This window comes from Micromys minutus (genome assembly GCF_963924665.1).
Source record: "Micromys minutus genome assembly, chromosome: 1".
Lineage (NCBI taxonomy): Eukaryota > Metazoa > Chordata > Mammalia > Rodentia > Muridae > Micromys > Micromys minutus.
The window spans coordinates 220,984,186-220,996,866 of NC_137969.1; the positions used below are offsets into that span (position 1 = coordinate 220,984,186).

A 12,681-nucleotide genomic window follows, 5' to 3' on the forward strand; every position below is an offset into this window, starting at 1 on the left:
GGTTTGGTTTGTTGACACACACCCCTGTAATCCTAGCATTCCAGAGGTTGACACAGGAGGACAGTGACTTTGAAAACTGCCTGGGATGCTCAGTGAGAGTTCAGAACAAAAAGGGTCAAGAGAATGACATTTTCTTGGGGTTGAACACTGTATTTCTACTTGCTATAGACCCAAAGATCTGGATTTTTGGGGTGATGTGGGACATAAAAGTTACGGGATGTGCTATCCAAACACCTAGATGAATACAGTTGAAAAGTAAACCACGGTATATCAAGCAATCTAGCTTGTCTACAAATCTAGCACATAGGCTGAGGCAGGAGGATCTCTGTAAGCCTGATCTCAGTTTGGGCTAAAGCATGAGTGTTTGTCTCAAAAAGCAAACAACAAAAAAGGAAACAATTTAACACTAGCCAGTGTCACATGCTGCTGACTATCCCTCTCAAATGTGAGTATTAGTCTAGTAAAGTTGAAACTTGTGTGTGTGTGTGTGTGAGAGAGAGAGAGACAGATAGACAGAGATGCATGTGTGTGCACAGGTGTTGTACCAGAGTAGAACATTACCTTCCATCTTCCTCTGTTGTATCATCCACCTGCCTCTGCATCCTGAATTTTGGGACTAAAGGTGTTCATTACTTGGGGCTGAAGATACAGTTCAATAGTTAAAAGCACTGGCTGCTCTTACAGAGGACCCAGGTTAGATTCCCAGCTTACAACCATCTGTATCTCAAGTTCCAGGAAATCCAGGGCCCTCTTTTGGCTTCTGCAGGCATCAGATATGACATGGTGCACAGACTGAGAGACCGACAGACATTCATATACATAAAACACGTTTTAAGAAACAGCGCATACCACTGTGCCTGGCAGACCCTTACTCTTGGATCCTGTGTTTTGACCATTTCAGCTAGGCTGGCTGGCCCGTGAGCCTCAGCCATCTTCCTTTCCCCACCGCTGCAGTGCTAGGGCTACGGTGCATCCCACACCTACTTTCTCTTTTCCTTTCTTCTCTTTTCCCTTCTTTTCTTTTTTTAAGATTTATTCAGGGTCTAGAGAGATGCCTCAGCAGTTAAGAGCACTGACTGCTCTTCCAGAGGTCCTGAGTTCAAATCCCAGCAACCACATGGTGGCTCACAACCATCTGTAATGGGATCAGATGCTCTCTTCTGGTGTGTCTGAGGACAGCTACAGTGTATTCACATTTTAAATAAATAAATCTTTTTTTTAAGATTTATTCATTTTTATTTTATGTGCATTGGTGATTTGGCTGCATGTATGTCTGTGTGAGGGATGTCAGATCCGCTGGAGCTGAAATTACAGACAGTTGTGAGCTGCCATGTGAGTGGGATTCGAACCTGGGTCTCCTGGAACAGCAGCCAGTGTTCTCAACCACTGAGCCATCTGCCCAGCCCCTCCCACATGTACTTTTGCATCAATATTGAGGATTTGAATTCAGGTCCACATCTGTGCACTACAAATGCACAAAATGGTTTCCTCCCCATCCCTGAAAACTTCCCCCCCCCAAAAAAAAAGCAATTGTTTTAAGACTTCTGAACAAATTCTTTACTATAGCCCTCAAAAGCCCACTTTGCTGTAGACTTCTTTGGGCTATTCATAATCCCTTGGAGTCACAGAGGTTTGGGTGTGCCCAACCAACATGGTGGCCTTGATGGAGTATGGGCCACAGAATGCAGCTGTTAGCTGTGCAGTCTTTGCACTGGAACAAGCTTATGTTTGGAAGCTGCTTGCTACTAAAAAGCCCCTACGGACCAACAAGGAGTCTCCTTTTTTTCTAGAACAACAGCATCATGACCCCTCAGGGGACTGGGAATGCAACTCAGTTGGACCAGTTCATTGCCTGCCCACGGGCACCACATCAGCTGGGCATGGTGGTGCGTGGTTGTGATTAGCACTTGGGAGGTAGAAGGAGGATCAAGGTCAGCCTGTAAAGGAGAGTCCTTATTTCCCTTCTCTGAAGGAATAGGTGGTATATATGAACTTATGATACATATGGAATATCCATTTTGATAATAATTCACTTTTAAGGATTAAACAGCCACGGGGTGAGCAGCATTCGCCAAACCAAGCTGTGGAGGTAATTGCTGTCCGTCAGAGTTCTCATCAGAGGTCATTGTATCTGCAGTTTTGATGGATTGCATTTTCTGTGTGTGTGAAGTTGGCCTAATAATGTGCTGTTTTAGTTTACTCAAAAGTTATTTTCTCCGTCTTATTCCTTAATATTCAGAGGCGTTTACAAATGTGTCCTCTGCCAGGTCTCTGTGTCTTTCGGATAATAGATAATTATCTTCCAGTTTATCCTTCTCGTTTCTTGGTGTCAGTCTGAGACTCAGCAGCTGGGAGTGGGGCTGAGGTGGGCAGGACTGCAAGGCCCTTCTTAAGAGGGTCACAAACAGGAGAGCATGGGCCTTTAATTGGCACATCTGCTATTCCCAGAGGCACTGGAAATCCCGTTTTCTAGATTTTTCTGAAATTTATGTCTAAAATTTCCCAATTTTCAAAATATTTTTGTGCCGACTGGAAAGATGGCCGAGGGGTTAAGAGCACCCAGGATGTGACCACCTGGGTTTGACTTCCAGTGCCCACATGACAGCTCACAGCCGGCTGTAACTCCAGTTCCAGTGAGTCCAATGCCCTGTTCTAGCACCAGACATGTGTGTTCAACACAGATATATATGCAGTCAAAACATCCATACACATAAAGAATTATTGTTATTCTATTATCACTATTATTTAAGAATTAAATAGATTAGAAAAAAATCTGCATGTCAAATCAAAGCTGCCTGAAACAAGGAATGGTAAGCCATGGCAATGGCCCAGAGGATCTCTTAGTCCTGGTGTTTGAAACCAGCCTGTAATCTCAGAGTTTGGAAGGCTGAGGCAGGAGTATTACAAGTTTGGGCTCTGTGGTGAGTTTTCAGGTCTGCTTGGACTATAAATAAGAACCCGTCATAAAAAAAAAAAGAAATAAAAGGGGAAGAGTCTAGATCGGCACATTTTACTTAAAATAATTCATTCTGTGACTTTTTTTTTTAGCAAATTAAAAGAAACATTGATGGAAAGCATGCACGGCTTTGCCAGACCTTGAATGAAGGCAGACAGCTGGCAGCGTCTGTGCGCTGTCCTGAGCCAGAGGGCCAGATCACCAAGCTGGAGGAGCAGTGGCTATCCCTCAACAAGAGAACTGACCAGGAGCTCCACCGACTGCAAACCCTTCTGAAGCATCTTCTCAGGTACACCGCCTTAGAGATTCATCAGCGTCACAGTCTGCTGTAGAGAAAGACCCCAGGGGGAGTCTAGTCAGCTCAAGGGTGTGTGTGGTCCCTCCCCCACATCATGCTGTGTTCTCTGATTGTGCTAACCTCTGGTCCTGGCTCACTAGACTTGAGATCATATGCCAGCAGCCTCCTGGGGCCTTTGAACATTTCTACAAACACAAGGAATTGGATACATGCAATTCCTGGGGTACTTTCATGCTGGGATGTTACTATCTCTCACCTGCTTCCAAAGAATTAAAAAGTTTTAAAAGGCTGGGTGGTGGTGATACATACCTTTAATCCCAGTGTTTAGGAGGCAGAGGCAGGTGGATCTCTGAGTTCGAGGCCAGCCTGGTCTACAGAGCGTGTTCCAGGACAGTTCTACACACAGAGTAGGGTCATTTGAGAAAGCCGTTTGACTTTTCAGAGGATGAGTTGGGTTCATGTGGAATCATCTTAAACCATCAGATGACAATGGAGAAAATGTTTAAGCCTCAGTTTCGTCCCTGCCTCTCAGAGACTGTTTTCAACAAGTAGAAAAGCTACAGGGAAGATGGTGTTCTGCTTGGCTGTTTCCATCACATGCAGCCAACGGCAGGGTGCTGTTGAGCCCCACGTACAAATGCTAGCTTTACTTCCACTGTAAACACATAGCTGAAGAACACCGATGGCCAAGGGGATCTCTGCTATGGTTGGTGGGTAGCCTTTGGTATAGCTGAGAATGTTTTGTACTTTTGAATGCCTCTTCCGCCTCGATCATCCCTAATGGAGAGTTCTAGAAAATGGGAAAACCACTGGACTTGGGGCACGGTATAAGACAGGACAGAGTACTTACAAATGCCTTGAATTTCTGGGCAGCAGCACTGATTGCTGTTCCCATCGCAGAAGACAGTACATCGTGTTCAGCCAATGGCGGTGCGCTGTCGAGCGCGGCTTATTTCATAAACACTAAAGTGAGAGAGAGCAGTGCGCACTGGCATGTGTTGTCCTCAGAGTTCCTCTCTGATTTCCACTCTCGCTTCCCTCCCCCATCAGTTACAGCAGAGATTCAGACGAGCTAACCCGGTGGCTTGAGTCTTCCCAGCAGACGTTGAATTACTGGAAAGAACAATCCCTCAATGTGTCCCAGGACCTGAATACGATCAGAAGCAGCATAGACAGATTTTTTGTAAGTTGTTCACACTGCTGGTCAAAAGTAAATGTCAAGAATTAAAAAAAAAAAAAAAAAAAAAAAAAAAAAAAAAAAATCAGTTTCTGGGATAGTCCCTGCTTCCGTTTGTGGGTAAGGGGTAAGGCATGGGCAGGCAGCAGATATATCCTTAGAGCTCTTTGCTTATATTGTTAATGAACTCTACAGTGTGTGTGGGGGAAGAGGGGCAGTAATTCTGACTATCCTTAAGTTTTGTAAGTATCTAATCTCAGGAACTGTTTTCTCTAGAAATTTTCCAAGGAAGTCGATGAGAAGTCCTCCCTGAAGTCCTCAGTCATGAGTACTGGGAACCAACTTCTCCACCTGAAAGAGGCAGACACGGCCACACTGAGAGCCTCTTTAGCACAATTTGAACAGAAATGGACCGTGCTCATAACTCAGCTTCCAGATATTCAAGAGAAACTTCACCAGGTAAGTGTTTAAAGACCCAGTGTTTAACTTAGCATATACTTGTGAGTTCATAACTCTTTTTAAAATTATTTTTCTAACTCAACAGTTTTCTTTAACACTTCTTAGCCCCCAACACACACACACACACACACACACACACACGCATACTCACATACCACTGAATATAGATCTTAATTACTAGACTCTCCTCTAGTGAGATCTTTCTTAAGAGAGAAATCAAACTTGATTACTTTATTTCTTGGTTGTCTCTGTGCCACCAAGTTGGCTCATATGAAGGTCTTTAACATTGTTAGGGGGAGTTACTTATCTGAAGCTTTAATACTGGGTTTGTTTTTGTGGCTGACCTGCCTAATCATGTAGCAAGACCTTTTATCAAAGCAGGTAGCATCCTTAGTGATGCCCTGATTCGTTTGGTTAACTGCCAACAATTAAGTGGAAATCATCCTGTCCTCGCAGCTTCAGATGGAGAAATTGCCGTCCCGAGAAGCAATCTCCGAGATAATGGGCTGGATGAACGCTGTGGAGCCTCAGGTGGCAGGTGAGGATGCTGAGCTCTCGCAGAGTTCTGCATCTCGGGCGAAACATCTTCTGCAGAAGCTCAAGGTAATTATACAGAAGGGGCCCAAGTCTTTTCATGGAATACAGAAGCGAATCACTTAGAAAAGGCTGAACCTAAGGATGTATATGATATAATCAAGAGAAATGAACTGGAGGGACGTTGGACGGGGAGGGGGTGACACTTATTCTGTGGACAGACCAAGATTTTGATGGACTCGGGCTGGGTTGAGCCTCTCTGACAGATTTTTACTCACCATATCAACGCTGAACCCAGTTCAGTCCCGAGCTTGCTCCTGGTGCTCTCCCACCACAGGCAGTGTATACGGTATCTGGCATGCCTGCTTTCCACATACCCTGAGCCACCTTTCAAGAGTCAGACCAAGCGTGTCTTCCATGGCTCTTCCACCTGGGTCTCCCTGCTGGATTAGATGACTCTGCCAAACTCAGTGTCTCTGAGACTCTCTCCAGCTCCTAGGCGATCATCACCATTCAGTACTTGCCTGTCTCCCTTGACTGGGACTCTCACCTGGAACAAGATAGCCCAATGGTTGGCCTGCAGAGGTTATTAATAAATGTCCTTGAGGAAGAAAAGAGTTGATGTCCTTCTACACTAGTTATGCATTTCAAGTCAATTTCATTAGCATATAACACGGCCCAAACATACATTATGTGCTAGGTGGGTTAATGAGCCTGGGCATGACCTTCTAAGAGCATGCAGGCGGATGGAGCTAGAGTCTTGCAGGCAGAAGATAATGGCTTACTGACCAGTACGACTGCAGGAGAAGATTCTCATATTGTTTTCCTTCACAGGCTGGGCCTCACGGTATAGCTCTGGCCTGGGAGTTGCTTATGCAAACCAGGCTAGCCTCAAATTCATAGAGATCTGTCTGTTTCTGTCTCCTAAGTATGGGGATTAAAGGTACCTGCCACCCACCATGCCTGGCCTGATTTTTGGCCTGAGCCTATCTTGAGTGTCTGGTAGCATCTTCTAAATGTCAGCCTCAGCTATGGTTACTAGCACATTCCACTTGGTTCCTCCTGGGTGTCTCCATTAGCAGTGCTGCAACCTGCTTGGGTAAAACGCAACAGGCAACAGGCTTGATAGAAGCATCATTACCCCAGTAGGTTTAGGACTGTGGTAGAACCTGAATTGCCCTAGGAGGCCTCTGTCTCCACAGAACAGAAGATACCTACAATGGCCAAGTACCATAAACTTTGTGACAGAACCTTTTCTATCCTGTTGTTCCCTTGAGTCCTCACATGGCTCAGAATCTCACAGGACCCCTTTGTCAGACCATGGTCCTACAGCAGGTACCAGCGTGTGGTTTCCTTAGAGTTTCCAGTGAGCCCGCAGGGAAGTGAGTCATGCTTGCCCTAAGAATATGTCATTCCCTCGAAGAGTCTCCTTACGGATAAAAGAACACCCTGTCCCATGGAGGGTGGGAGACTGGAAGGTATTCCTGACAGCAGGGTTAGTGGTAGGCGCTTGGCAGGTTAGAGTCCGCCGTAAGGAAAGCCCAGCAGTGTGATGGACTTCCTGACACTGGTGTTTCATTTCACTCGTGTTTTAGGAGTTCAGAATGGAAATGGACTATAAGCAGTGGACAGTTGACTTTGTTAACCAGTCGCTGCTGCAGCTAAGCACCTGTGACGTAGAAAGCAAGCGCTACGAGAGGACGGAGTTTGCAGAGCACCTGGGGGAGATGAACCGCCAGTGGCAGCGAGTGCACGGAACCCTGAATAGAAAGGTGAGTCCTGTAGTCACACGCTGGTGCATGGTGTCCCACCCGGATGCATTCTTTTGCACCCGGATGCATGCTTTTGCACCTGGATGCATGGTTTCATCCTTGCAATATGCCCCTGGCTGAAAACTCCTAAAAGCTATTCACAGTCTTAAGCCTGCTAAACATCCCAATTACAGCTCCTTTGGGAAACCTTAAAGTCTTAGCATTTTCTGTGGGTGCACATAACAGATAATGAAAGTAATATTATATTTCTGTTGGGATTTCTTTGGGAAATTGAGTTAGGCAAGTGAAAAGGAATTTATCAGGCTACCAAAAGGTCAGAGTTTTGACATTTCCTGTGGAAACACATTCAAAAGGAAAAGCAGTTTCACTTTGAGAAGACAGAACAGAATAAAAGAAAGTGGAAGGTTTCCACTCCTCGGGTCTTGAAACATGAAGAAAACATATTTGTGATAAAAATTATTTAATATTGATAGTAACAAACATCTCATCTCTTTTCTGTATTAAAAATACACACAGAGGTATTCATTTCCTGGAGATTCCTATTTAATTTTCAAGTACATGAATGAGCAGATAATTTGAACAGGACATTTCTCAAAGCTAGAAATTCTAGTTTTAATAGATAAAATGGAAATACATCTATTTGTACCCTCAGATATCCAAACACTAAGGAGCATATAGTTAGTAAGTTAGAAATGTTTTCACAAAATAAGACCCAAGGCTACCACATTCATACACATCCAATGGCAGAATGACTTAAAATTTCTTTGGAAAATATCAGCAACATTTAAAGAAGCCAAGGTTTATTGGCTCCCCTAACATACAGTCCAGTTCTTAGACAGTTATTTAAAATGGACAGATATTCCTCCCACAAAGGAATTCCTATATAATGTGCTCAATGTTATTCGCACTTGTAAAAATGTACAGTGCCTTAATTTCCAACTTTGGAATAACAACTAATCAAGTAATACTATATCCAGCTGAGAAAAGACTGTTCGCTTGCTTTCTTGTTTGTTTTGACACAGGGACTTGCTATGTTGATCAGGTTGGCCTTGAACTCACAGAAATCCACCAGCCTCTGCTGAGTACAGGGACTAAGGTCACGCTTGACTGGATAACTATTATCAGCATGTCTTAACTCAGTGTGCATGCAGACTGACCAAGAGTAAAGCTTATGTAGACAAAACGTACAGTCACTACCTAATAAAGTTACATACAAATAGAAATCAGAATAAGAAACTGATTTGCTTTGTTAAATGGTGACTTATTTGAGATTCTGTGGGCATATCAGTGTCTATTAAGAAATTGCTAAAAAGGGATGGAGAGATGGCTTAGTCACTAAAAGCACTGACTGCTCTTACAGAGGATCCAGGTTTGGCTCCCAGCAACCCAAATGGTGGCTTACAAACTTTAGATAGATAGATAGATAGATAGATAGATAGATAGATAGATAGATAGATAGGTAGGTAGGTAGGTAGGTAGGTAGGTAGGTAGGTAGATAGGTAATTAGTTTTCTTAAAACAGGTTTCTCGGTGTAGCCTTGGCTATCTTGGAACTCACTCTGTAGACCAGGTTGGCCTCACATTTAGAAATCAGCCTGCCTTTGCCTCCCAAGTGCCAGGATTAAAGGCATGTGCCACTGCCCCCCCCATCAAAAAATTTTTTTTTTAATTTTTAGGCAACTCTAAAAGAGTCAAAAGAGGAGAAGGAGGGGAAAGGATCTCAGTAAGGGGGAACTGAGAGGGAAGCAGCACTTGGGGTGCTAATTAATTAAAAGAAAAAGAAGTTTCTCTTTGTCTACATCAGTGGTAGTGAAGGATACAATGAAAAGTATTGATATTTAGAAGCATAGTTTTATTTGGTATAGCTAGCATGCAATGCCGGAGCAACCATCTCAACAGATTATGTTTCACTTTTTAATTTTCTTTTTAGTTTTAATAGAGAAAAATTTAAAGCTTATTTCCTGACTTAAAAATCTTTCTTCTAAAATGACCAGTGTATTTTGTTATATAAAATATTAAACTTCTAGAAGAAGCCAGGTTATCTTTTAATTTCCAAAGGATACAGGTACCGTAGCGAGGATAAACAAAACTAGTAAATGTAAAAAGAAAAACAAACATATAATGCTATTTACATTCTGATTAGTTACTTTCCTGTTGCGTGATAAAATTCCATACCCAAGCCAGCGAATAGAAGGAAGAATTTATTTGGGTTTATTGCTCCAGAGAGCTCAAAGTCTGGCAAGGCAGGAAGGCATGGTGATCTGAGAAGGAAGCTGAAAGATTATCACACCGTTAACAACTAAAAGCAGAGAGAGCAAACTAGAAGTATAGCCAGACTGTTCTCAAAGCCCCAACAACACACTTCTTCCAGCAAGACCATCCCTTCTAAGTCTCCCAAAACAGCACCACCACATGGGGACCAAGTGTTAAAATGCTCTTGCCAATGAGGGACATTCTCTGTCAAACTGTCACACATTTTTAAGAAGAGAGATGAAAGTAAGAAATTTTTCTTTGTAACTTTTTTTTTTAATCCATCACGTACAGATACAACATTTGGAACAACTTTTGGAAAGTATCACTGAGAATGAAAACAAAATACAGAACTTGAACAGCTGGTTGGAGGCACAGGAAGAAAGGCTGAAGATGCTACAAAAACCAGAAAGTGCTGTCTCCATGGAGAAGCTGCTCCTGGACTGCCAGGTAAGGAGGGTCAGCATCCCACCCACCATGTGACGTAACAAGGATGAGTGTGAGAGGTTCATGGTTAGTGAACCCTGTATCAGACTGTCTTACACAAACAAACCTAGGATGGAGTATGAGATTGCAGTATGCACATGGTGCTTGGCTGTACTTCCTTTCTCATGTAAACTAGCCAAATATCCTGGGTTTTAAATAATCATAAAGCGATACCTTTCCATCATTAACAGAAGGTTCTTTCATGGTCATTGTCCCTTTTATGAGGTTTGAAAATTACTTCTAAGGAGTGGAAATATTTTCAGGGACTTCTGCTTCCAAGCTTCCCCAGCTGGATTTTTACGTTATTATTTTGCACAGCATTGGTGACATCACTCAGACTTTGCCATTGTTCTCAGTACATCCTGCACTTTGCCTGAAGGAGATGATTTTTGCCACCTGTTGTGCACAGTGCTCTTGAAGGACCACTTGTCCCTCGGAGCCGGTATAAGTCACACTTGAGTGTGAGGGTGTTATCCATTGCCAGGGTCATGACGTCCTTAAAACTCTCACCATGTGTGGACCCATACTGACCAGCAGGACCAGAGCTGGGCATCCTCAGTTGAACATCGCCGTCACCATGGCTGCAGAGGGCACATGTACCACTTCTGTGTGAAAGCTTCTGCTGGGGCTAGTGTGGGTCAAAATCCTGTTCTCCCGAGGTTGCAGACAGCACTGGTCAAAAATTGAAAACTACAGCAAGAACGAGGTCCTTTGTGGCGGCCACTTCCAGTCCCAACTCCCAACTCCTCTCTGCCTTAGTGCCCACCTAGGGCTCAGCCTTCGGCTGTGGGAAGCTGCAAAGAGTTGCACGTTGGTCTAACCTGGGCAAATCTTCTGCAGCCTCTCTGGGCTTAGTGGCATGTTTCCTTCTGACGGTACTGCCCTCCAAACAAGCTTGGAATGGCTCATTGGAGCTACCTGCCTGCCTCAGTGTCAAACCAAGCTGTACCTTTACAAATACAAGAGCTAAAGAGCATAGCTTAAGTGCTCTACTTGGCTAGCCTTGGTTTCGATCCGCAGACAGACAGACAAACAGGCAGACCAGACCATCTGATGTAGAAATACTTGGTGTTGTGAGATAAGAGCTGTAAGTACCAAAAGCAAGGAGAGTTACCAAAGAAATACGTAGTTGCCTGAAATGGGAGGCCTGCTGCGTAAGTTTGATGTTCCCTCGTAAGCAAGCATAGCTAACAGAAGTGAGTCCATAATCATTTCAGAAGGATTGGGACATTCTTTTAAGGTTTATTCTATGATGTTTGATTATGTGTGTCTGTGAGATCTGTGTCTGTGGCGGTATGAACGCCAGCACCTGAGAAGGCCAGCGGCATCCAATAACCCTGGGGCTGGAGGCGCAAGCCCCCTTGAGCCGTTCCACCCGCATTCCACCCGGGGCTGGAGGCGCAAGCCATCTTGAGCCATTCCACCCGGTGCTGAGAATTGACCTGAGGTCTTTTCCAAGAGCGGTAGATGCTCTGGACATCAGAGCCATCTCTACAGGCTTGGGATTGAAATGTCTAACAGACAAGCAGGTCAGCTTCTGCAAATTGGAATTTAGAGGAAGATGATGGTTGTGAGGTGGGAGCTGGCATGCTTGGGCAGGGCTGGAAGGCCCCAGAGTGCCAACTTGGGTTGCAGGACACCTGGGCCCAGTCCATGTTAGTCGAAGAAGGACAAAAAGGACAGATAGTTATGGGAGAGGGATCATGTTAAACTTATTATGTATGCTATCATTATTGGTGCACACATGTGTGTGGTTGTGTGTTAGTATTTCTAATAGTTAAATAATCCTTTAAAATTTTTCTTTCATTATAGAGGAAATATGAAAACTTACTGGTGAAAGTACTTTTAGAACTCTCTAGTTAAAGGAGCCTCTATGGGTTGATTATTAGAAATTTGAAAGAGACAGCAATTCTCCACAGTTACAAAAAAGAAACTGTGGTTAAGATGCTGTCGCTGTGGTGCCCTGTATATATGTATACATGTATATGGATATATGTGTATATATGTATACATGTATATGGGTATATGTGTATATGTGTATACATGTATATGGATATGTGTGTATATATGTATACATGTATATGGATATATGTATATATGCTTCATTGGTGGGTTTTACCTGAAAAGGATAAACTCCTGTTTATTAATTGTTCTGTAGAATTATACAATTCAACATTTTCAAGTATATTTCAAGGTCTCACTTTACAGAAAAATACACTAGTGTCTGATTGGTGTTCAAGGACACATGTTCGTAAGTGTGGCTCACGGCAGGAGCCAGGGAGGGGTGAGCAGGACGGTACTCAGTGGATCCAGCCTGCAAAGCCCGCTCTGAAGTACTGTTTAGTTTGCTGAAAGCCTCTGCAGCCTCTTGTCAGTGAGAACTCCAAGGTGCATTTAATCATAGGTGGCTCTTTGAGGGGTTTTCCAGTCATGCGCTGGGGTAGAAGGCTACACGCTACAGAGTTCCTGCCACTCTGTGTTCTGGCTGTCCAGGCTGCCTCCCAAGCAGGAGAATCACCTTTGTGGTTACTTTGGTTGGTTAGTTGTTTGGTTGTAAAGGGTCTTACTATATAGACTAAACTGACCTCAAACTCATAGTGATTCTCCTGCCTCAGCTATGGGCATGCTGAGATTACATGCACATGCCATCATTCCCGGCTGTGGCAAGCCTCCTTCAGCTGGTTTACACCGGTGGATCTATTTTGTGGTGGTTTTCTTTTGTTTTGTTTGGTTGTGTGTTTTGTTTTGTT

The 12,681-nt window shown here is 43.8% G+C and overlaps 1 protein-coding gene across 1 annotated transcript in view; it reads left to right on the top strand.

Annotated features, from left to right (window-relative positions):
- The window catches only part of SYNE2 (spectrin repeat containing nuclear envelope protein 2), a 259,839-nt gene that overhangs the window by 181,818 nt on the left and 65,340 nt on the right, over positions 1 to 12,681 (top strand). Inside the window, exons 79-84 of the mRNA XM_080930654.1 lie at positions 3,049 to 3,245; positions 4,305 to 4,437; positions 4,708 to 4,890; positions 5,347 to 5,493; positions 7,020 to 7,196; positions 9,740 to 9,895. Of these exons, the coding sequence (XP_080786780.1) occupies positions 3,049 to 3,245; positions 4,305 to 4,437; positions 4,708 to 4,890; positions 5,347 to 5,493; positions 7,020 to 7,196; positions 9,740 to 9,895 (993 nt within the window). The remainder of the gene's footprint in view (positions 1 to 3,048; positions 3,246 to 4,304; positions 4,438 to 4,707; positions 4,891 to 5,346; positions 5,494 to 7,019; positions 7,197 to 9,739; positions 9,896 to 12,681) is intronic.